Genomic DNA, 25,642 nt, shown 5'->3' with positions numbered 1-25,642 from the left:
TGAATCTTTTATAGGTGTGATTTATGATACAACTTTCTATCGATGAACTTAAGCGTGACACAAAACACCATTTTATTCTTTTCAGTAAATTATAGCTTCCAAGTAAATCTTAACGCAATACTTTGTTTGAGACTAGCAGTCTTCATAAACATTTTAGGTGCTCAAAAGCATATCTCTGTTAAGCGGTGTAGTAAAAATGAGCCAATTTGACAGTTTTCGCATATTTCATTTGCATCTTTTCATGATCTCAGAACAGGAGCAATCTTGGAGCAGATCTTGTGGGAACGCTTTAATGTAATCCTCAACACTGACCTCGCTTTCTTCTTTACCCGACAACTTCTTCCAGAAATTGATCATAACATTATCGTCATCACCTTCTGGGAAGTACTTGTCTGTCAGTGCACACACTTTGCCCTGGTTCTCCCCTCGGAACTTTTCCTGGAGTAGGTTGCGGAACTCGTACACGTCCAGTCCTCCGTTCTTGTTTGTGTCGCAAAGGGCAAACCAGTAGAAGAAGTTACTCGGCTCCTTAAATCACGAAACAACTCTGAAAACATAATAATGGGAAATTTGCCTTTTTCAATCCCAGCAAGGGAAATGACCGGAAAATGATTTGGTAGGGTGGGTTGTATCCGCCCGATGTTAGGTACCTCAAGTAAACCCCGGAGATTTTTTTCAAAGCTATTTGGCCGTGATTCGGTTTCGAAAAATTCCCAAAAGTAGACGCTGATGATAATAACGAATTTGCAATTTTGGCTAGAAATCCTTTTGCGAAGATGGCCTGATTTCGAGAAAATTTTTAAATCGATTTAAAAAACACTATCTGATTTAAAGAAAACTAATTACTATACCTGCATCTTTGTTTTAAAATTAGCTTTTTATTTTCAAATGCACATTGAACTGCTTAGCATTTGATTAAAATGAAAAAACTAACTTAAAATTGATTACTCAAAAACCCTAAAACTTCTCGATACTTAGGCTTGCTAAATTTTTAACTAACCTTTTTATAATGATTAGAAATCTTTATTTCGAAGAGTTTTGATTTATGATTTGATTATGCTTGCGTTTAGCTTTGTCGAACCTCTGTTTGTCTGCTTTTTTGTCAGTTTAGTTGCAGCCGCACCAAATCTACCTAATATTCGGGCCTTTTTAAAATTAAAAACATTTCAGTGTATTCCGATTTGGGGCAACTAATTGAGTTCCAAGAAAATTTGCCTATTTTTGGGCTTTTTAAATTGATTTCATGCTGGTCATTCAAAATTTTAGTAATTCTGTTCTTTGTAAGGAGTGTTCTATGCATTTATTGCAGTGGTATCAGTCATGCTGTCGACGACAAATCCCAAAAGTTCGATTCCATTCGGGATCTGTTTTTTTTTCTCTGGTGATTTCTTTTCCTCCCCTTACTGATATGCTTATGTTCAGGGGGTGTTCTCGTCCAAATCAGGTTACTATTTAAAGGTACTCAAGCATCCATAAAACTACCGAAGTTGTAATGTGCAGGAGTTTATCACTCTAACTAAGGCAAACTGAAGATCGAACACTGTTTAAACGCTCTTTCAATGTAATCATCACGAAGAAACTACACCGGGACTACATCTGAACAGCTCTTTTTCAACAGAATAGCCAAGTTTGAGCGACTTGATTTAAGTGTTCTATCCAAGACTTTCGTGTATGCCAATTTTTGTTGGCTAAGGTCTCGAAGACAGGTTTGGTTTCTTGTTAGCATTTTGAAAGCGCTATGTAAAGTTTCTAATGCTGCAGCAACTTTGATAAAGGAATTTTTTGTCCTTTTGCAATTTTTATAACTTTTTGATCAAAAAAACAACGATTTTTTGAAGTTTTTCTTTGCTCCGCTTTGCTTCTGTGTACTAATTCGGTTGTTTTTTCACACCTCTGCAGCTGTGATAAATTTTAAATCATTTCTTTAAATCAAAAACTTATTTACTTCAATTGTTTTTGTTCTGACGCTTAGAGAAATAGACGTAATTTTAATATTTGTTGGGTTTTTTCCTCTGAAGTTTTTTTTAATTACGCGTTTTTGACCAAATTGTTCATAGAATCTGACAGATATTCTTGTTAGCGGCGAAATAAATCAATTCAGTTTGAGCTTAGGCCAGCAATTCGGTCTTTTTTATACAATGCTTGACGGTAAATACACCCCTTTATTTATTAAATTGCGTGTGAGGGATGACAGGAAGACAAAGCGAAAAAAAAACGTTTAGTTTTTCTAATTTTTTATCGATTATTTATTGATTTTTGAAGAAAAAATTTTTTGCTCAGTAATAAGTCGCAGTCCAAACATTCGAGAAAGTTATGGAGCTTAATTTATTTCGACTTTTGAATGGCCAACTAATGACGCCTATGTTTTTTTTTTTCAAAAATGCATACAAAAACTGCAAATTGCTCCCATTCACAAGCCTAGCCCTAAAAAAGGAATCGAAATTAATTTTGAATCGAATCATTCAAATTTCGACCCGATCAATTATCAATTTTGAGTAGTTTTCAAATTTATAACAAAACTTTTCGCAGAAAATGGTTTTTGCTTAAAATGTCTTTTTTTGCGGCCGAGGTGAAATTTTTAGTATGAAATAGAAAGGACTGGATGCTTAGTATCAACAAACAACCTACCGATAAAATTAATGATTAATTGTTAAAAACCAAGGTTTTAGAAATAAAGCCAGGTGAAATCTTGTTTTTTTTTGGTGCTAAGCGATGTTTGTTTGGTAGAAGTTTTGAAGTTCTAGGTTTTTATAATTTTTTTGACGCTTTAATTGCCCCTAATTTCAAGTTTTACGGTTTGCAATGCTCGAATTGGGTTTGTGTATGCAGCAGTAGCGGATTTCTCCTCAATAGCCTTCCTCACGGATTCGACCCGCTGCCGACCAAAAGGGTCTCCCTTTGTACTATTTTGACATATCCATTTTTGGCTGACTGACCTTAAATTTGCGCGAATCTATAGTAATTTTGAGGGGGGAGCGCGCACCAAAAAACGTAATTTTTTGGTCCAAAATTGGTCCAAAAAGTGCTTAAAAACGCCTTTTTCGGCCTGTTTTTTCAAAAATTTGTCTGCGGCGCAGATATTTTGGCCAAAACAGAGTCTTTGCAGTGCTTTTGGAGAGCTCGGAAAATCAATTTGATCGACCTAAAAAAATTTCGCCCTCTTGAGAAACTCCTAGATCCGCGCCTGGTATGCAGCATAGTTTGGCGATTTTAAGCTATTCCGATTAGCATTTTCTTTGTTTATGGTATAAAAGCGCATTTATTGCTGATTGGAAGTTTTGATTTTCGGAAAGATTGACGTAATATTTCTGCTCAGGGCGTTTTGCTTCAGACATCACGGCTTTTTAACAATCATTTTCGCACAGACTTTTGCTTACAATCTGAAAAAAACAATGTCTAGCTCAAAATTGGCCTAGATTTTGAGGCGGTTTGAAGCTAGGAAATTTGGCCAGTTTGAGACAATTAATGCGCATAAAACTAATAGTGTTCTTTTTGCGAGTGCGTAGTATAGACAACAAAATATTAGTTTCGGCTTGGAAATTGTGTCAAATTTAAATGAGGGGAAAATAATTAATTAACACACTGCGTCAACAGAGAGAAATGTAATCCGTTTGAATGTGGCAATGCGCGTGAGGGGAAAGCTTTAAATATTTATCAGTTTTCTAGCTAAAAATAAATGCCAGCCAGAAAAATTTCTGGATAAAATTGCTTGGCATTCAGAAAATTTTGCCCCTTATGCGAGCAATCTTCTTAGTCATAGATTAAGATGAAATTAATGTTATCAGAGCAGCAGTCGATCAGTGGTATAGAAAACTAGATCTTTGATGTTTTTTTGCTTTTTTTCTAAGTGCAGTTCCGTTAAGCTTGCGGTTTATTTATAAGAAACAAAGAAATTATAAAAATGCAAGCCTTTGCTGTTCAGTTAGTACAGACTGCTCGGGCTACTTTTATTTGCATAGAAAACATTGGTAGCAAGCGTAGCAAGTTGCTGTGAATAGGCCTTGGAGTGGATAATTTTTTCTTAACCAGTTAACCGATCTCAAATTAACCGGTTTACCGGTTAATTCTGAAGAAAAAATTTTTGGCAAAAATGAATGAATTTTATACAGAACATGGCGCAGAAGGTGCAGCGGTCGAGTCAGACAAGTTGTGTACCTGCAAATATTTGGGTTAAAAATAGCCATGAAATCAAATAAAAATTCACATTATACGATTAACTTGCTCGCATGATACAGAAGCGCCCCGTTGCCTCCAGACAGGTAAATATATAACTTAGTAGTATGATAGGAATTCTAGTAAAGCCCTCACTTTGTTGTGCATTTCCATCGATTAACCGGTTAATGAAAAATTAAACCGTTAAAAAAAGTTAACCGGTTAAACGCTCCGAGGCCTAGCTGTAAAAGTAGCACAGAATGTTCCGACCTCATTAAAAAAACTACTTCGAATGTAATCCGAATTCATAAGATATTCAATTTAGTGTCGTATCTTGCGCGTGGTGGTATCATAAAAGTATACACACGTGTTTAAAGGTAACAAGTTATGCATAATTGACAACAGTCTCGAAAAAAGAATGACAAGCAAAAAACATTCAAAAAAGTAAAAAAAAATTATAAAATAAAAATTTTGAACTAAAGAATTTTTGGACTAAAAAAATTTTGAACTGAAAGAAACAGTTAAAATCGAACAAATTAAGAATTAGTAGTCACAGCGTCAAAAAACATGAAAGTTTTTGTTGAAATGCAAAAACTTCTCAATCCTTCTCATTCAAACAACGAGGAAAAAACACGAGAATTCTTCCGCACTAGAGTTCAATGCGTGAAAACTGATAACTCACGACTTTCATAGTCAATGCCTGAAAAATTGAAAATCTTTCGATTATAATTGATTTGCTATAGACTTTTTTGTCAATAGTATAGTTAATTGTAAGGCGTTTTCAATTGATGTGGGCGCCATGTTTAACAGCTCAGCACTGGTAGCATTTAAGAACTCGTTGAATCGGAGTAGCTAACCTCAATTTAATTGCGCGCTCAGAAAGCAAACACGCGCTGATGATTTCGACAGCTTTCGTGTGCATGTTATATTTTGTGCGTGATTTTCTGCACAAAGACTTTGTTCTCAATTAGAAAACAATGCGTGCTTACATTTCCATTTGCCTTCGCATCGCACAATTATAGGTATGAACTTTTGTTTGACGCCCTTAAGATCAAATCGACCTTGATGTTTTATTGCAAATGCCCCTCCCTCCTGCCGTAAATTAAACACCCACGTTGATTTATCTCCCTTATTGCAATAAGCCCCTTCCCCCTTCAAAGCATATTCTCATATGCTTAACCTTAAGTTCATTTTTACAAATGAAATGCTGAAGGTCAATTGGAACTTTATGCTTTTTGCATTTTTGTAAATTCCTTCTCCCTGCCTCATTTCAATTACCCACCTTGATTCATTTCGCTTATTTTAAATACCCAACTTTCCTTGAAATCACATTCACACAAGCATATATGCAGATTAAAATAAAATTAGGCATGTTTGAATATGAGTTTAAAGTTAACATAAGTTATTCCTTTTTCGAGTACAATTTCAATGCTTTCAGTCTTATTCCTTTTCGAGGGGCTTAGCAATTTCTGAAATTATCAGTTTGAAGGCCAAATATGTTGCGCGCTTTTTGCTTTGAGAAAGAGTGAAACTGGCAGGCTCCTAACAGGTGTTTTGACGCATGAACATTTGCATGTACTTCCTAGGCTGCAACACAAACAAACAAATTTCATTTAAACTTAATATTTAGTTAAGCAGAAGAGGAAAATTAAGATGAAGATGAACGCCATTAAATGAAAAATTACAAAAAAAACTTAGTCCGAATTAATAAGATATTCAATATAATGTCGTATCTTGCGGTGGTGGGATCATAAAAGCATACACACGGTTTTAAATGCATCAGAGTAGGCATAATTGACAACAATTGTCTCAGCAACAAAATAACAAACAAAAAAATTTTCAAGAAAAAACAAAAAAATAATAAAATTTTTGAACTAAAAAAATTTTGAACTAAAAATTTTTTGAACAAAAAAAACTATTAAAATCGAACAAATTGAGAATTAGTAGTGACAGAGCAAAAAAGAGCAACAAACATCATTGTTTAAATGCAAAAACTTCTATATCCTTCTCATTCAAACAACGAGGAAAAAACGCGAGAATGCTTCCGCACTAGAGTTCAAAGGGTGAAAAGTGATAACTCTCGAGTTTCATAGTCGATGTCTATAAAATTGAAAATCGATCGATTATATTTGATTTGCCATAGATTTTTGTTAATCGTTTAGTTAATTGTAAGGCGTTTTCAGTTGCTGTGGGCGCCGTGTTTCACAGCTCAGCACTCGTAGCGTTTAAGAAATTGATGCATCGGCGTAGCTAACCTCATTTTAATTGCACGCTCAGAAAGCAAACATGCGCTGATACTTTCGTCAGTTTTCGTGTGCATGTTATATTTTGTGCGTATATTTTCTGCACGAAGACTTTCTTTGTTCTCATTTAGAAAACAATGCGTGTATATATTTCAATTCGCATCGCACTAATATAGGTAAGAATAATTGTTTGATGCCCTTAAGATCAATTCGAACTTGATGTTTTTTTTTGCAAAAACCCTTCCTGCCGTATTGCAAGTACCCACCTTGATTTATCCCCCTTATTGCAGTTAACCCCATTTCTTTTGAACTCATAATCGAGTATGTTTAACCTTGAATTCATTTTCACATTTGCTCAAGGTCAATTGGAACTTGGTGCTTTTTTTTGCTTTTTGTCATACCCCTCCCCCTGTCTTGCAGTACCCACCTTGATTCATTCCGCTTATTGCAGTTAACCCCATTTCTTTGAATTCATATTCTTTTAAGCATATCTGAATATTAAGTTAAAATTAGGCATATATGAATATGAAATTAAAGTTAAACATAAGTTATTCCTGTTCAAGTACAATTTCAATGCTTTCAGTCTTTTTTTTTTGCGGGGCTCAGCAATTTCTAAAATTACCAAATTGAAGGCCATATTTGTTGAGCGCTTTTTGCTTTGAGAAAAAGTGAAACTGGCAGGATCCTAACAGGTGTATTGACGCATGTTTCTTTGCATGTACTTCTTACGCTGCAACAGAAACAAACAATTCTCATTTCAACTTGATCTCAGCTGAATATAAAGCTCACTTTAACGTGATCTCAATTCGATACGAAACTTCATTATAACTTTCAAAAATGCTACCAAAAATAGTCAAAATTCATGGAAGAGTTTTTTTCATACAATCCGAATCCCGATTACTGAGATATCGGGGGCGCTCATATCGAACAATACAGAAGATCTAACTGCGGCAACGTACTGTTTCCAGAAACATGGCGTTTTAGTTTTGTTTCGGGACAGAGTTGCTCCCGTCATAGTTTGGGAGCTGAGGAAAAATTGTGCCTGGTGACATTAATTTTTGTCTAATTTTATTCTTGTAAAAACAGACCTCAACCACAAGCTAAACTATCATTGGTTTGGTCTAACGTTGAGAGACAAAGCTAAAAAATACGTGCTAATGACTCCTTCAATTTATATTTGCCAGAAAGCGAAGAATCAGGAACAAACAGATGCTAAAATAGGCAAGGAAAACCGAGAAAATCCATCCACTGGCTTTTCAATCCCCGAAATAAAATTCGTACTCATTGGACAATGACAAACCGGTGGTGCTGAAAAAACGACTGGTCAAACGGAAAGATCGCATCTGACCTCATCCTCTACGATACTTTCATCTGCCTTGCCCTCTTCATCTTTTTCCACGACTTCTTCCCCCTTGAATGCTGTTTAGTAATCCATGAAAAAAAATCAATTGTTATTGCTTTTGGAAACGACCAGGAGTTTTGTTTTCTATCAGGCTTGTTTTTATATACTCCGGGGTAAGTTCTGGACAATAATCCTACCCAATTTAAATGAATGTGCGGAAAAAGATGCGAATCGGCGAGCTGTTGATCATCCAAAAATCTTGAAATTTCAAGCCACAGAAGTTTAAGGGCAGGGTATCCACGCTTTTGGGGTTGCAGGTTAGGAAATTTAAGATGGAGATGAACGCCAAGAATTTAGCAAGGAAGACGATAACTGTCAAGAATTTGGAAGACGAAATCGTTGAGGCTGCTTCACGTAAAGAAACTCTCTTGACACCGTCTCTATACCCAGTTTAACTTGGGTTTTGTTCTTATTTATTGTTGATTTTTTTCTAGCAATCATTGTTGACTCTAGAAAAGTTTCTTATCTCATGTTTTGAAAATGATCATGTTGTTGTGTTAAATTTTAAATTTATCATCTTAAAGTGCCAAACAGGTCAGCATTACGGTTTTTTCTTTTCTCGATGAAAATCTTTTCAGCTGCAAAATTATTGTCAGGACTTGGAACTCCAAGAGAAATCTTCTTGATTCAAGCGATAATATGAGACGTATTTTTTGAAGTCTCACGACTTATACTTACATAAAAAAATCAACCATGCTTATGAATTAAATCATTGAAGGTCTTTTTTTAGGTTGTAGAGCTAAGTTGTAAGAATTCATAGATCATGCTAACTTTTTTTAGAGTTTCCTTGATCTTTCATTTTACCAAAGCTTGTCTTGAAATCAAACTTGAAATGAATCATGACTCGTTACCTATGTTTTGATTTCTTCTTTGACCTTTAAATTCAACAAAAGCTCTCATGACTTAATAATTTGAACAAAATCATGACTCTAAACCTTTTCTTGACTTTTTTGAGCCGATACTTCAATAATATTTTTTTTGACTTGAAGTGAAAACTAAGGATTGTCTAGATATCTATATTTATAATTCTTCTCTAAGCTTTTATCTGAAGAGTTCGTTTTTATTCTCCTCTGAGCTTTAACTTCAACAAAAATTTCTTTAATTTTCTAATTCAAACTGAACCATGAATAGGTACCCATTTTTTGGTTTTTTCTTTGAGCTTCAACATCAGCAATAGTTATCTGGACTTTAAGTTTTTAATTGAATCATGACTCGATCTAAATCATGACTCAAAACCGAGTTTTTTTCTCTTTGAGCTTTAACTTTTCGGTTTTTTCTGGGAAGCTTAACAACAACAAAAGCTCTCTCGGCTTGAAAAATTTGAGCTAAATCAAGACTCGAATCAGTCATGGTTCGAATTGATGAAGAGATACATGACGAAGTTGAACACTTCCAGAATGTGCGTCGTTTCGGCGCTTTAGAGGCTTGCTCAAAGTTGTTTTCATTGCCATAAGACGAATGTTTTTGCTATTAGCTATACTTCATGGTGCTTTCAAAACACAATTATTATGTTGTTTTGAGGAAGGGGAAGACGAAAAGCAGTTTTTGACCCTTTATTCCAGACTTACTGAATTTATTGCTTTCAAAAGATATTTTCAATTCACAAACACAAATGACTGTGACTTTCTTGAATTTTTCCTCTGCATAGGATTGTGTAGAATATGGGTTAAAAGGAAACTGAAAAGTTCCAAACAATTGGACGCTTATATATTGTCCATTCTTCGGCCGGTGCAAAGTTTTACTTGATGATTTTATCGCCAAATGGTTTTTGCAAAGCTACGTTTAAGTATAACAAATTTTGTAAACCAATTTTTCAAATAAAGCACCAAATGTGTTTTTGTCAGGTACAAAAACCTTCCAAGAGAAGCCAAATGTTGAGAAAACTCGGTTAATTACTTAACAAGAGGTGTGTGGTGTTTTGGAGTTCTTGGAAAATCCTGAAGCGTGTCCTAAAATTTTTGGCGAAAGATTGTAAACACTAACAAGTCAACGAGACCGCAAGTTATATGCGACAATGCTAATTTTTTTTGCGACGTATCATATGCACGACGGATGTTTCTGCAGTTTTGGGACTTGTGTATTGATGTATTTTGCTCTAGGTTTCCTGATAGCTCTGATGGGATTCTGAATACTTTCGCTCTGAAAAGATCGAAGTGTTGCTATGGCTACACTCCCGAAAACTAAATGATGATCTTCTAACAACAATCGATCAAAATGAACTTGAAAAAAATCGGCAATATTTGATTTTTGTTGATTTTCGGGATGGAACTTGAAAAAACATATACTTTGAATGTGTTGTCAGCAATTTGTCAGGCATGGGATGGTCGTGTTAAACCAGCGTTAGCTGTAGCAACGGTTCCATAGAAAAAGTGAAACTTTGATGTTAGCTTTTTTTATTCTTGTTTTTAATTTCAAGCTTGCTTTCAAACTTGCTTTAAAATGCATATTACAAAAAAAATATATTTTGCCAGCAAAATTTGATCTTTAGTGTCTCTAACGTACTGCAGGATGAGTTTTTTTGCCCAAAATTTCTAAGAATCACAAGCAAGTTTATATTTGTTTTTATATGCTATGATAAACATAAATTTGTGAAAAACAAGGCCTCTTTTCTTATCTCCCAAAAATTTGAAAGTAATTTTCTTTGCTACAAACAACTGTGTTTTTTTGGTAAATAACTCTGTGTGAAAGTGTTAACATTAATTTAGATGCGCAGTATCACCAACTGCAGTTTATCTGCGTGGTAACTGCTAGTTACACTCTGTATTTTTTATGACCAACACTCTTTAGTTAGTGTGATTCGGATTGAACACAAAATTTCAAATCAATATTTGCTCATTTTTTGTTGATACGAGTTCATCTCCTGCTGTGACGGCAAGCATGCGGCATTTGTGCGAACTGTATCTTGCGCATCTCCAGTGCTCAGTAGTTTTTGTCGTTTGCTTTTTTGTGAAATCGTGTCCGTCAATAAATAGCGTTCGTTTATTTCGTTGAGATATTCCCCACGTAAGTTGACTCATAGTATTTGTGTTGGATGTGTAGAACAAAATGGTAAACAATGAAGCAAAATGAGAGAATAGTCGTGTTTCATTTTGATTCAAAGGCGCTAATTGTGGATTATTGTCAAATTTTGGCGTGTAATTACCAAAAATTATGGTTTTTTTTAGGCTCAGCTTCAATAATTTTCGATTAGAGTCTTTTGTTATCTCAAAACGAGTCCAGTGTACATTAGCACTTGCTGGCCCTCAATTTGAACATCAAAGAATCAAGTAAAAGTGTTAAGTGTGGCACAAAACGGCATAGGACAAAATGTCATGTGGGGCAAGTTGGCATAGGACAAGTTGCCATGTAGGGCAAGTTAGTATAGGACAAAATGGCATAGGGCCAATTGACTTGGGGCAAATAGTCCTGACACCATAGCAACAAGCACTAACGAATTTACATGGAGGTGGAACAAGCCAATCGCGAAAGCGTGGTCTTATCATTTTTGATTGTCATTCAGTCTAATACATATCAGAAAAACGAGCACTGCTCAACTAGTCAGATATGCAAAAATATTAGAGGCTCACCGCTTTGATCGCAGTCTCGGAGATATAATGGCAAATATTCTGCCCTTCGGAGATTTTTTTTTAGTATTTGCAGGCGACTTCAAAGAATTTCTATCCAATTAAGTGTTATTGATACAAGTTGAAAGTTGTCACAGTGGCATCAGACAGATGATTTAACTATGTCAACAGCCCGGAAGTCAATAATAATCCGTTTGAAAAAATTGTTCAATTGTTCAATGGTGTACCTTTAAGGTTTCTTTACCTTTTCTTTTTTCACAAGAAACTGCAATGGAAGTAAAATGCAGATTGTTGATTATGAACTCACTTTGCGATAATGTGACAACGACATGCTCACAAAAGTTTCGTGGCAAAGAAATTGTTTGCTACAGTGCGAATTCGCTGTACGATACAGATGACAATCGTAGATACCCTACTGAGTATTCGAATGCTTTATAGCAGCTAGGTGTTCCAGCTCATAGCCTGATACTGAAAATAGGCATGTCAGATATATTGTTGCGCAATATTAACGCAAGTGCCCGCTTGTGCAACGGTGTCTGTTTAGTTAAACAGAATTTACAAGTCGGGCTGTGCGAGTGCAATTTCCAGACTCAAGAGACACAGAAACTATAGTTGTTCCTGGATTAAACCTCATTTTGGATGAAACACAAGAGGATGTTCATTATAAATGGTGTAGAAGGCAGTTCCCATTAAAACCGACTTTTGCCCTGACGATAATTAAATCTCGAGATGAAACTTTGGAGCGAGTCGCAATTTGGTTCTTCGGGTAGCTTCCGGTTTTCAATCATGGACAATTATACACTGCAGCTTCTCAAATTGATGATCCAGATAATTTTTTTTTTTTCATTAACTCTGATCCAAATGAGTGGACTTGATAAAAATATGAAAGGTTGCTTATCTTGAAGCTCTTCGATAGTTTGATACAAAACTGACATGGATAAAAAGTTATTCGTTTGCATAGTCCTAGTTCGATCTGTGTTGTTCGTTTTGTACAATTTTTCAAGGCTTTGTTGATAGTGAATGTAGTTTTTTTCAAAGGCCCTAAATGAGCAAGTGTTTCGGGTTTCGTTTTTTTGCTAATTTTTTTTTGCTAATTTTTCGCTAAATTAGGTATATCAGTCAACTGGGAATATAAAAATATACAAGAAACCTACGCTCCAATTTTTTTAATTGAAAAAATTCTTTTTAACTATTTTTAAAAGCTAATTTTGCAGTGTTTAGTTTTTTTGAAGCTCGCTCAAATTTTAGTCCTTTACATCTACACTTCATTAGATACTGTATGTTGTACGTTTCTAAATCAAACGAGTTTGCTAGTATCCATTAAAGCAAAAAATCTCAAGTAAAGCAATTATAGTCGATTAATTTTCACTTCTTTAAACAATGAAGGTCAAAAGTTATCAATTTTAATCAGTTGAACCCTAGTGCGGGAACCTTCTTGCGCTTTTTCTTCGTTGTTCGAATGAAGAGGATATAGCAACTTATGGGTTCGAACAACAAAATTGTTGTCCCGACTTTCGAAAAAAGTGAGAAATATATGCTTGGGGTGATTATTTTTTATTTATTTCGATTTCTAAGAAAATTTTCTCACTTGAGGGATTGACCTCTGGGTCTTCATAGTCCTCGCCGTGCGCGCATACCACTATTTCAACCTCGCGGAAACCACTATATCAGGTGCCTTCAAACAAGTCTGTATAAACTGCTCGTTTTCATTTTCAATGCGGAAAGTATAGTTGAGTTTTTACGCTATTTTCCCGCACTACAGATTCTTTCCAATTTGAATTGAGGCAAACAATCGGACATTTTAATTCTCAATCTGACTCAAATGTTAACACTCAAAATTTGATTTTGTCAGCCTAAAACTCAAAATTTGTCAATCTTTCTCGTATCAAAAACGATTGACGCCCATTCGAAACGTTAAGGATTTTGCCCTGACACTAGCAATCTTGTTTTAGTAAAGACAGTTGATGCATTTTTTATTTCATCAAACAAACCAAATCAAGCAATTGGTTTTGAACAATAGTATAATGGTGAAAACACAATTTCAAAAATTTTCTAACTCGTTCATTGCAATAATGTCAAAATAAGATTACACTAAATTGTTTAGGTTACATGGTTTCCAATTTATTACAGTGGATGCCTTCATTTCATTGCATCGAAAATTATTACAAGCAAATTTGTGTCTATTTGTATTTGGTGCTAATGTGTTAGGATGTATGGCTGTTTTTTTTGGCTGTTTTACTGAATATTCAAAGCGCACGGCGCATATGCATGGACAGGGAACTCTACGTCTCGTGGTCCTGGCGTAGGATTGAATCCGCCCCAGAAAAATTATTTCTAGGTTCAATTTTACTCTTTTTTCTTATTTCATTTTAAAGAGCTGCTTTTCTTTCGTTTTCTTGCAAATGTTTGCAAAGCACAGCTATGCCTTTGTGTTGAGTTTCCTCTTTTTAGATTTTTGTTGAGTTTGAATTTCATAGAGTTGAAACCGAATGTTCGGCATAAGAGATTTGAATTGCCAAAGGTAAAGTTACCATTTGGAAAAAAGTAAGTTTTTTTTTCGCATATGTGACAAATTTAACTAACCTTATGATAGCTTTACTCAATTGTGTTCGTTATAAGGTTATTACTAAAAATTTTGAGACCGGGTTTCTCGGCGTTTGAACACTTTTTAAAAACTTTTTTATTGTTATTCGAATCACCTCTGAAAAAGATTTAAAATGATATATCACTTGACCCATTGCGATGGTTATTTGTTCTACCTGATTTTGCGTGAAAAAATGGAAAAATGGTAAAAGCACACCCGAATGCTAAGTTTTCCCCCATTTTCAAGATTCAGAACAATAAAAGACAAAAATATATTTTTAATTTCAATGTGCTTGCTTGTCATAAAAATGAGAAATATGAGTGCGGTTGAATATTATAATAAGTAAGTATTAAATTCGTTTTCAAGAAGAGAACAGGTTCGATTATTATTATACACAACTCATAACATTAATCTAAATTCCATCTAGAAAGAAAACCAAAAAGACAATTAGCTGCCTATCGAGTGATGTTTTCATGAGCAACAACAAAAATTTAGAGTTGCATTTCTGATTACCAAAAAAATCCTCAACAAATACTCGTTATCACAGATGTGTAGATCCTTTTTATGTGGTACTTGATTTTGCGTGGAAAAAACTAAAAAAACTGAATAAAAGTTCCTATCCAGTTCAAAAGGTCGGAACAATAATGTCGCAATCTTTTTTTTCTGCTCCTTATCCACAAAACTTTTTTCCATCGTTAGAAAACTAACCTTAAATGGAGAGACGAGGCACCTCAGCAGACAAAGTGCCCTGACTTGGTCTCGAAATCCGTCGTTTTGTGCCTTTGTGTGGGTGTTGAAAGCGGCGTCGAAGTCCACTCCTCGCAGCTCGTCACGCGTCACCCCAAGGTCCTCTGATAGCATGGCCACGCACAGGTTTCGGAATTCTGTTCGGTTTAGCATCGGCTCGCCGGCCTTTTGAAATTCAGTAATGTCAATTTTGATATTTTTCAGAATTGTTCATTTAATTAAAGAGAAACAAATCACAAAATTGATCTGAAATATCTTATTGATCTTTAAAAAACCCGTAGTTCAGTTTTTCTTCTAATTGTTTTCGCTCTTCCTTTTCTAGTCTAGAGCTTAAAAGCCTAATTTTAAATTAATTTGCAGAAGTAATATATAAGGAAAAAAGTCGTTTAAAACCTACATGGTTTCGGAGAAAAACTTTTTTTCTGAATTTCTAATTATACGCGTTCAACTCAAATGGACATCACTCGCCTTTCGCACGTAGGGTTCAAATCTCAGCTCGATCGACCGGGCAATTTTGGCCAGTTTCGGACCCATATTTGTAAACCAAAGTAGTTGCTGTCCATCCCAGGCCAGTTTTTTCTCAGCTCCAATTGCGTCTTTGAGGGAAATTGTCAACGAGTTAATAAACTTCATTTCTTCTTGGTCTCCAAAAGTTAATTAGCAGTTTTAATACTTTTTCTCTTGTTGAAACTTCTTCTTTTGATTCCTGAATCACAACTGCTGAAAAATAAAAATTATATTCACAACTGCTGAAAAAAGTTTATAATAAGTCACAACTGCTGAAAAAATATTTAAATTGTTCGAAAAAACAGTCAGGTCAAATAAATGGTGTAAAAAGAATTATCAAATTGAACAGTTTGTTGCTTTTTTGACGACTGTTTTGTTTCAATTACGGATGAGATACGCTTTGTGATTCATGGTAACGAAACTGTTATAGAAACAAAAGCGATAAGCACCTGGAAAGTTAGAGAAAGCACATTACGCCCCCTAAAAGCAATAAACTAATGTGAATTAAAGAGTGAATGAAAATATACGATTTGTATTTCAATAAAATCTGGTGGCTATGAAGACTGAAATTAGACGTCTTTTTAGCAAGTTTTTTCAATAAAGGTTTGGTGGAGCTCAAATATTAGTTGTTTTATTCATGAAATCTTTATGTAGCCAGCAACCAGGTGTTGTTTTGAGAATGGAATGGAAACTTTTCGGAAATGGAAAAAAGCGTATATTTTGGCTTCAACTTCTCGCGACGAGGAAAAATTCCTTTCATGCTTTTTTGAGTTGCTTTGTTGGTGCGTGCGAAATTGCAAACAAAAGTAAAAAACAACTGACATTATGATTGAATGTGAAGCTCTTAAAAATTGTGGAAAGCCTACCTTGTTTTGGCTAAAATAAATTATAAATCTAGCAAAATCTGAAGGCGATAGCAAAATTAACATTTGGTAATTGAAATTTTTTTTTCTCAAAGTAAAGAAAAAGAAAGCAAATATAGCTTTTCTTGCGTTGTAAAAAAGGAAGGTTGTATTCAGTTCATTTTAATCGTCAAATCGGATAATTATATTTCAAAAAATGTAATATACGTCACTTCAAATTAATATTATGACAAAATGTCGTCATTAAAAAATTTCACGGAAGCATACGATCTTAAAAAAAAAACAAATATAATCCATAGGATACCCCATGAAAAAATAAATATCAATATTTTTTGTAGCCTAGCGTATACTACATTAATAAACTTTGCTTTGTGTCGTTTTATTTGCTCCGCCCATTTTAATGATCCAAATTACATACCCATAAAACTGTTTGCAGTATCCCAACGCTATTTCAACTAAATCAGCCAATGAAAAACCGATCAAAGTGTTGTTCTTTTTAAAAAACTTTCATTGATGATATCTGCAAAGTTGGGTGAAATTTGTAGGCATTTTTGTGCTTCTTTGAACAATTGTTCAAGTAATTCATCGAGTATAAATTGTGCCTCGCTCTGATTTCCGATACCCTCCACAACGATTACGTTTTGCGTTCAACAAACTGGTACTTCTTCTAAATTGAAACTAGAATCTTTTATCGAATAGGAACCCGAGTTGATGTTCATACAAGAAAATTTCCTTTCGTACAATTCCATGGATTCTTTGGAAAAAATGCTTATCATACAATTTTCACAGATGAAAATTGTATGACAAAAATTTTTCATTAGATTTTTTTGTACATTATCTTAGAATGGTTTGAAACTCAAGCAAAACAAAGTGGTTACATGAGTGCTGGTTACATGAGTGCAACTTTGGCATCAAAAAAATGTTTGAACAACAAATGCTTGTCATACAATTTCAAATATCAAAATTGTATGATTTGCGTTTTTCCATAGAAAAATAAGACTTTGATGTTAACTTTTTCTTATCCTGTTTTTGATTTTAAGCTTGCTTTCAAACTTGCTTTAAAATGCATTCTACAAAAAATATATTTTGCCAGTAAAATTTGATCTTTAGTATCTATAACGTACTGCAGGATGAGTTCTTTTCCCAAAATTTCTAAAAATCACAAGCAAGTTTGTTTTTGCTTTTATATGCTAAGATAAACATAAATTTGTGAAAAACAAGGCCTCTTTTCTTATCTCCCAAAAGTTTGAAAGTAAGTTTTTTTTAGCTACAAACAGTTGTGTTTTTGGTAAATAATTCAGTGTAAAAATGTTTACATTAACTTAGATGCGCAGTATCACCAACTGCAGTTTATCTGCAAGGTAACTGCTAGTTACACTCTGTATTTTTTATGACCAACACTCTTTGGTTAGTGTGATTCAGATTGAACACAAAATTTCAAATCAATATTTTTTGTATGTTGATTTAAGGAAAAAAGCTTATCATACAATTTGATAGTGTGGAAAAAATTGTTTATTTTACATTTTTATTGTGCAAAAATTAGCCTTGCAGTTTTATGACCTTTTTGTGATAAAAACTATTGCAAAAATTTTGTTATTTAATTCCAGTATATGGCAAAAATGCTTATTATATTTTTTTTGGAAAAAATAATTGTTTCGCCATTTTTACTCAAATTTTTCAGTCCATAAATTTACTGAAACATTTTGACAAGCATTTTTTTATCATGATACGAAATTGTAAGGCAGGCATATTTTGTCAAACAATTTTTTGTCAAACTATTTGATAAACACTTTTTTTTATCATACTGTGAAATTGTAAAAGAGGCATTTTTCGTCAGCCCATTTTCAGCAAGTAGGAATTTAATACGGTTCTTGGCGGTTTTGTTTGGCTGACTTTTTCCTATTGTATAGGTAGTGCAGTTTTCCACTAAATTTTACCGAAATTAAAATCTTGTTTCAGAATGTTTTTGCAGTTAGGTAACTCTGAAAAGTTTCAGAAGAAATTCAATTTAGTTTTCATTGGAAGGCAAGGGCAAAATTTCTGAAACAGTTTTGCTAAATGTCAGAATAATTAGATGCTAAGGTAATGCCAAAACGCTGAGTGAGGGGATTTTTTACGCTAATTAAAATATATATTATTTTGACCATTTCACGATATGGGAAGGAGCTATATCGCTTTGAAAAATTAGGCGAAAAGTTATTTGAAAAATAAAATCAAATGTGCGTTAACCAGTCAAATTTGGATCTTTTAGATGACCAGAGTGACCGTTTTGTGACTGGGTGGTTCACTCTCCCCTAAATTTGCTTTTGTTTGCTGATATTTTTGCCCAAAATAACTTTGGGACTCTGTGTAAGATTGGAATTTGTAAGGTTTAGGCAATAACTACGGATGGTTTTCTACAGGTGCTCTTAAATTGAGAGTTATTTATATTCTGTCAATCCCGCCTAGGTAGGTTAAAATTAACCATCCAAAAAAGGCTTCGAACTGAAACAATGTGCTGATGTTTTGGTGGTACAAAAAAACTTAAATGTGCATCAATAAATTTATCAAGAAAAATTGAAAAAAAAAAATGAGATAAATTTAAATTAACTTGCAAAATTAATTTTCTCATTTTTTACATAAAATAACGTCAACTAAAAGCATGAAATATTGGCAATTCAGATGGAAGATCAAAAACCAAATGGGTAAACAAAAAAATTACAACCGATTACAATTTGCAAATCAAATGAATCAGAAATTGGGATAAAAATAATCGATTATACCTAATTACAATCTTTTATAATTGTATCAAAAACAGTTGAAGTAGTAATTGATTGTGATCGATTAAAATGTTTTTTATTTGAATATACTTTGATTGTGAAAAGTGATTATACTCGATTATGATTTGAATAAAATCATTTGTTTCTCATTTAAGTAAGACTGGTTCTGAAATACATAGATCTCTAGAAAAAATTATCATAATTTGCAAGTTGAGTAGGAAATTTCCATTATAATAACTTGGAGTCTAAATTTTGTAAAATTTGTTAAGCCATTCAAATATCTCGCAAAACGTATGAACCAGAAAGTTTTTGATTTGGTGATTGATTTAATGATCAAATAAAGCAATTTGATTGCTTCAAACAGTTTTTATGATTTACATATTTTCAATTGGGTTAATTTATCAAAACTAGAATAATCAGATTTACTAAATTTGTTTATTTTTGTAATTGCAAACGGTAAAAAAAGAGTTTTCACGAATGATTTGCTTACAAAAACTAAAAAAATTTGTTTGAAATTATACTGAAGCATGTTCGTGAAGGTTTGTTTTTCTTATCATAAAATGTTTTTTATGAGAAATTTGGTTATTAAAAGGACTCGTCTATCATAGTAGCATCCGTATTTTTTATTAAAATTAGAGTGCTATTTATTGATCACAACTCTGACTTTATATGATACATCAGCAAGTTTAGGCTGTAAACCCCAAAACTGTCTGTTGTAGATCATATGTTTCACCAATGAAAACTAAAGAAAAAATGTACTTATCGAAATCTTTGTTTTGCTATGAAACACTTAATTTCCAGTCGGATTTTTTACCGGAAATTTGTGATGTGAAATTTCTAAGCAAAGCTTAGATTTTCTTAGATTAATTGATTAGAGGATTCAAACCACCGCTCTTACGATTTCTAGAAAATGCATTATTCGCTAATTGCATCAACCCCAGAATTAAGAATTAACAAAATAGTCAAAGCTACGTTTTGCAAATTAAAGCTGGTTACCTTAAAATGTATAGCCAATTGCAAATCATTTGAGTTTATCTACAAACTATTTTTTTTCTAAATTTAGACTATAAATAGATACAATTGCTGAATAGACAATTCAAAAGACTAAAATAGGTTATTTATAGAATTTGCATCCCTTTGAGGGCAGATGAATGCATTCACAAATCAAGCAATAATTTCATTTTTCTGCAAATAGCACTTTTTTTGAATTACGGTAGATGTAAACATCAGGTCTCCAGTAAAGTCTTGTGCAATAAAAAGAAATAACAAGCAGTAAAAATTTTTGAATAAACTTGTATTTTCTAAAATTGAAACGATACAGTGCTGATTTTAATTATTCGAAAAAAATTAACAAAACATTACGACTCCAAGTTGTGCATTTGTGAATTGTAGGCCGATTTCGCGAAAAGGATTGTTCTTCTTTTTTTATTTCATTCTCTTTGATCGTTCCGAGAAAAATTTAACAAGTTCAAATGCTTGTCTCTGGAATCCAGGAATATACAGACACAAAATTGCGAGCCTATTCAGTGCAACGCTTGGCCTCGTAATGAACTAAGTAAAAAAATGAAAACAAAGATATCTTAAAATTTCAACTATTAATGTCAAGCAATTTCTTTGCCAATTTTGGCCCTCTAACTTGCGCAAATTTGATCAGTTTGGCTGTTTGTAGAAAAGGAAAAATTACCCCAGAACTACCGCGTCGATTGCAATTAAAATTTTAGAAACTGTAACCAAACAAAGTTTATGAAGAATGTAGTTGAATATTGTTTGTCCATTTTTGAACGTTTGCTCAATTTCTTAGAAATTATATACTTCTTTAAACTCATACGGCTATTTAAAAGGCTCACCTTGACATATTTTTATTAGCAATTAATCAAACAGTACTATATTTTTTCATTTTCTACAAAAAGCCAAAAATGATCGGTTTTGGCTTAAGTTATAATTTCAAATTTCGCTAATAAAATTGCACTACCTTAGTTCCGCTGAAAATCTAAACAAATTTTGTTTCTATCATTTTGTGTCTAGAGTTACCTCGATTTGAAAAAAAAATCGATTTAAGTTTCAAAAATTTCTCGGTTTGTTGGGTTAATTGTTATCAGCACTGTAATAACATGAGGTCATTGAAGCTAAGACACTAAACTGATGAGCTGATTGTCTAAATATCTCAATACAATTAAACAAAATGTTTGATACTGAATTCTGGCATATAGATCATGTTGCTAGTTCTTAAATGACTCTACGATCGATCTCCCTACGAGTGTTCGTTGAAGTACATGAGTGTTAACCTTAGGCCATGCTTGCATGCCAAATCCTAGAAAAAAAAGATAATCAAACGGCTAAAATTAGTTCAATTATTTATTGGAGTAGCTAGTCCGAAGTCATGTCGAGTAACCGCATTTATGAGCCTAAGGACAGTATAGCAACAATTCGTTGCCTATGATTGAGAACTTCAATTTGCAGCTATTTTTGGAGCTCTTTATTGTAGCCGACCCATTGAGATGCAAGCGCAGCTAGACACACTGCGGTAAACTTTGATTAAATGTTTTGGCAAAGTAAAAGAACATGAACAGTCTCAACCATGAAAATCAAAAATAACAAGTGAAATATCTTTTCAAATTTGAGCTCAGGACAACAATACCTTTCAAATTATATTAAAAAATTCCGTCAGAAATGGCTAGTTAAAAAGTTGAAATTTGTCTGAAGAAAAAAGTCCCACCACGAGCACAAATATTCCGTTACTTTCGTATCGAAAGTCGGAACAGCAATTGAATACTACAAGATTGGAATAAAACGAGGTTCAAACCCAAACAAGACTGCTCGTATCAGGGCAAAGCCCTGAATGTTCCGACTGCCTTTTCAGGTTTATCGAGCAGTACTAACATAACAAAATTAAATATAATTTTTAAAAAATGAAAAAAAAATTTTCTCTAAAATTTGAAATTTGTTTATGAAATCAATCATCCACCCACACGCCATAAAAAGTTTAAAAGAATAGATTTTGCTCCTTGTAACAAACCAATTATGGCGAATAAGCTTCTTTTATCCAATTTAGAACGATTTCTAAGACGGATTAACTCTCCGCTTACGCGTTAATAGCGCGAAATATATTGCGCGTTAATTGTCCCAAATTGGCCAAAATGGCATTATTTAAACCCCCATAACTTTACGAAAAATGATCACAGGTGAAATATCTTTTCAAACTTAAGCTCAGGACAACAATACCTTTGAATGATATTGAAAAATTCTGTCAAAAATGGCTAGTTAAAAAGTCGAAATTTGTCTGAAGAAAAAAACCCACCCCGAGCACAAATATTCCGTCACTTTCGTATCGAAAGTCGGAACAATAACCGCGATTTGACCAAATGTTGCATAGCGAATGTGTAATTTCATTGTTTATTACAGCCAAAAAAATCGTCTGTGAAACCATAGTGGATAATATTTCCACCAGTTCAATGTGACTTTTGATGTGCCACCGGTTTTTAAAAGTGCAGCTTGTGTCTAATTTGCGAAAATCAGCTAAATATCTGATGTTCAAAGTATGTTCGCATCCAGAGGAGGATCTAGGATTTTATCGAGGGGGGGGGCGGTTGGCCAAAAATTGATTTCTTAAAAAGTACTAAAGGGGGTACCCTTTTGGTTGGCAGGGGGTCGAATCCCTGAGGGGCGAATCCCTGGGCAGGGGGCCGAATCCCTGGGAAAATTAATTATTGAAAAACTATAAATTTCGGACAAAATCAAAGATGAAGTGTAAAAATTTGAGTCGTACGAAATTGATACGACCAATTAGCTAGCCTCAATTCAATTTGGAAAGATTTTGTTGTGCGGAATAGTTCGCAATGCATAAATAGATTGTGTTACGCTTTCAAGATTATGAAAAAAAAATCTTCAAAGCGCGTATAAAATAGTTCAAAGCATGGCCATATTGGAAATTTTCAAACTCCCAAAACTTTGCGATATTTTCAATAGAGCATAAAAGTTTTTTGTTAAAAACTTTTCATTTCGATCGCAGAAAGTTGACTGAATAAAAAAAAACCATATCGAGCAGAAATATCCCGTTTTCTTCGAAAGTAGGATGAATTATGTCGAGCAGAAAAAAATAGATCTACTTAAAACAGTTTCCAACAGCAAGTGGGGGTTGTCGGTTTCCTTAGTAAGGCAAGTCCCGCCATTCCTAAATCTGTCCATGTCTGCAGATATTCTTGCCCAATTTAACTGCTATATCTTTTGTAAGATTACGATTCTGAAGTCATCTGCTTCCAGTTCTTTTAGTGATTTTTTTTGGTGATTGGAGTGAGGATATTTGAGGAATTTCTTGCAGCAGTGTGTTTTTAAAAGGTTATTGATGACAATCAAGAGCAATTGATAATAACAAGACTGATCGTAAATCAGGGCAGAGCCCTGAATGTTCCGATTGCACTTCAGGCCAATTAAAACGTTTTTTTTGTTGTTGAATAACTGACAAAATCACTGAGAACTTTTTTTCTTCAATTTATTCCCCAACACACTATGTAAAATACTACGGGTGTGTTAAGCGTCTCTTATTGTGATAAAAGGAATAAAATTGTGACCTCAGTTCAAGTTGGAACGCATTAATTTGCTTCTTACGCGTGTTATAGGTATGCAATATATTGCACTTTAATTGTCCCAAAGTGACACATTTAGCAAATTTCAAACGCTCATATTTTTATGAAAAAACTTTAATGGCTCTTGAAACAATGGCTCTTGATTGATGCTTAATTCAAACAGACTAATGCTACAAAAATTTTGATATTTGTTCCGATATTTTGTAAAGAAAGTAACGGAATAGCAAACTGGGCCGCGATAGTCTGGATAATGGGGAGCGTCGCAAAAATCTTGGCATAGAGTCACGAAAGGCGCAAATTTAGTCTCAAAGACTGGAAACAAAGTCTCAAAAGAAGCCCAGAAGTTTTAAAAAAATGTCGAAAATATGTTTTAATTTTCGTGACTTTAGGACTACACTTTTGCAACTTAATGACCCGTTTTTTTGCAAATTTTTTTCCAAGTTGGCTTCGATGTTCCGGTCGATACTATGCAATTTGAATCTCGAGCTGAGATTTAGTGCGACTGTCAAAGTTGAACATACGTCGTGGACGTCAACTCGGGAGAAACTTACCTGCTAATAGAACTGATAGCTAAATTTTCATCGGATGGTTGTTTTTTAATCAAAAGATTCTACCATTGATTAAAAATGCAATTGGAGATAAAATATGCGTAAAAAATTGATACTGTCTTATCACATCAATCAAAGATACAAGCAAATGTCTGACAGCGGATTTCTGACAGATGCAAAATTTCAACTTCACCCTCAAAAACTATCTAGTAAAGAAATTTTCAGTGTGTTCTACCAATCTATCAATCTTTTGAACTGGATAATTTGGTTGTGGAGGCTTTATACTTCTGGTTATTTTGCGGTTCATTGGTTATGAAATTAGAATTTGTATAGACACTCGTTTTTTATTAATAATTTGAAGAAGGACAATTTATTGTCTATGTATGGAAATTTGGCATCATTTTGATTTTTTTACAATGAATTACTGAAAGTATATGAATATTCCTACTCGCAAAGGAAAGTTCAAAAAATTCAACATAGACCCTGAACACAAAAAAAAACGATCAAGTGTCTAAATAATGATATGATGTCTATCAGTTGAAAAAGATGATTAGTACATAAATTGATTTCTCTTCATTTTTCTGCTTCTTGAGAACGGAAATACAACCCTTTGTCAAGTTGTATGAGCGCAAATTGATATTATGTGGTGTTGTGTGGTATAATATTGATTCTGAACGTGGTATGCTAATATTGGCTTAATTGATTATGGTGCATTAGAAATTCATAAACGAGAGCTGAACGTACCCTAAACTGTTGGTTGTTTCCTTCCATCAAGCAGGAAACTTAGAAAATGCAGCACATGCTCACAAAATACTTAAATGAAAAAAGCACGAGACTTTTTTCAACAAAATGCAGAAAAGTTTGGTATAGTTCTCGACAAACCGGAAGAAATGTTAGCTGCAAGAATGACGCATGAATTCATTAAACATATATCCGTTCTGTAAAGAATGATACCAAACTCTCTTTTATTTTTTTCTGCGCTTTGTTGAAATGCATTGTATTTTGTTTTCGGCTAAGTTTAGTTTTTCACTGAACGGTTGGTCTGACAGGACTATGGAGTTCAGAGATAAAACACTATTCACGCTCTGACGGCAATCATCTTGACACAAGGTGGAGTCCCCATCAAGGGCGGATTAAGGGGGGCGGGGTCAGACACCCCCTTCCTCAGGAATCGACTCGCTGTCGACCCGCTGTCGACCCACAGGATCCCCCCTTTTCATGCTATTTTAGAACATCCAATTTTGGCTGACCGACAAAAAATGTTTCTGAAAGCGCATTTGGGTTCAGTATACACTAATCTAATTTTGAAGTGGAAAGTACGCCGAAAAAAAAGACGAATTGAATCCGCACAGCTCAAGTGCACTCAGTGCTTACTGGCATTCAATTCAATAATTCAGTGCTGATGGTTGAATAACAAGCAGTGGAAAAAAGTTGTTAAAAATCAAAGGTCTGCCGGTAATTTTGGCGCCGATTTATACTAATTTTGCACTGGAGCGTTCAGAAAAAATCAGTGCCTCAAAACGCGTTTATTGGCGTGTTTTTTTCCAAAAAATTGCCTAAGATGCGGAAGACTCGGTTAAAATGGGGTCTTTATAATAATTTAGGAGAGCTCAGAAAAGCAATTTGGCCAAGTCGGTCGAAGCATAGCTTTTTTTGATTGAGTCGGTTGAAGCACAGCCCTTTTTGATCGA

General features: G+C 34.0%; 1 protein-coding gene across 12 annotated transcripts; it reads right to left on the bottom strand.

Annotated features, from left to right (window-relative positions):
• Window positions 1-55: 55 nt before the first annotated feature.
• LOC134846077 (uncharacterized) lies at window positions 56-24,792 on the bottom strand. 12 transcript variants are annotated; one of them, XM_063863272.1, is made up of 4 exons: window positions 24,696-24,792; window positions 15,160-15,411; window positions 14,653-14,856; window positions 56-528 (listed from the first exon to the last, which is right to left on the bottom strand). In XM_063863272.1, the coding sequence occupies exons 2-4, from the start codon at window positions 15,322-15,324 to the stop codon at window positions 226-228; spliced, it is 672 nt and encodes a 223-aa protein (XP_063719342.1). In that variant the 5' UTR covers window positions 15,325-15,411; window positions 24,696-24,792; the 3' UTR covers window positions 56-225. The 12 variants fall into 12 exon arrangements, with proteins under 12 accessions (XP_063719342.1, XP_063719346.1, XP_063719352.1 ...); XM_063863276.1 differs by having other exon boundaries at window positions 15,160-15,408; window positions 24,696-24,780; XM_063863282.1 differs by having other exon boundaries at window positions 15,160-15,397; window positions 24,696-24,713.
• Between the last annotated feature and the right edge of the window lie 850 nt (window positions 24,793-25,642).

Source organism: Symsagittifera roscoffensis, chromosome 5 (genome assembly GCF_963678635.1).
Source record: "Symsagittifera roscoffensis chromosome 5, txSymRosc1.1, whole genome shotgun sequence".
Classification (NCBI taxonomy): domain Eukaryota; kingdom Metazoa; phylum Xenacoelomorpha; order Acoela; family Convolutidae; genus Symsagittifera; species Symsagittifera roscoffensis.
This window is presented reverse-complemented; position numbering and strand designations above follow the sequence as displayed.

Coding starts and splice junctions, on each gene's coding strand:
- LOC134846077 (XM_063863272.1), bottom strand. CDS start 15,324: ATGAAGTTTATTAACTCGTTGACAATTTCCCTCAAAGACGCAATTGGA. Junction 14,857..15,159: donor TTGAACCCTACGTGCGAAAG/GCGAGTGATGTC, acceptor GAATTTCAAAAG/GCCGGCGAGCCGATGCTAAA. Junction 529..14,652: donor GCCTCGTCTCTCCATTTAAG/GTTAGTTTTCTA, acceptor TCGTGATTTAAG/GAGCCGAGTAACTTCTTCTA.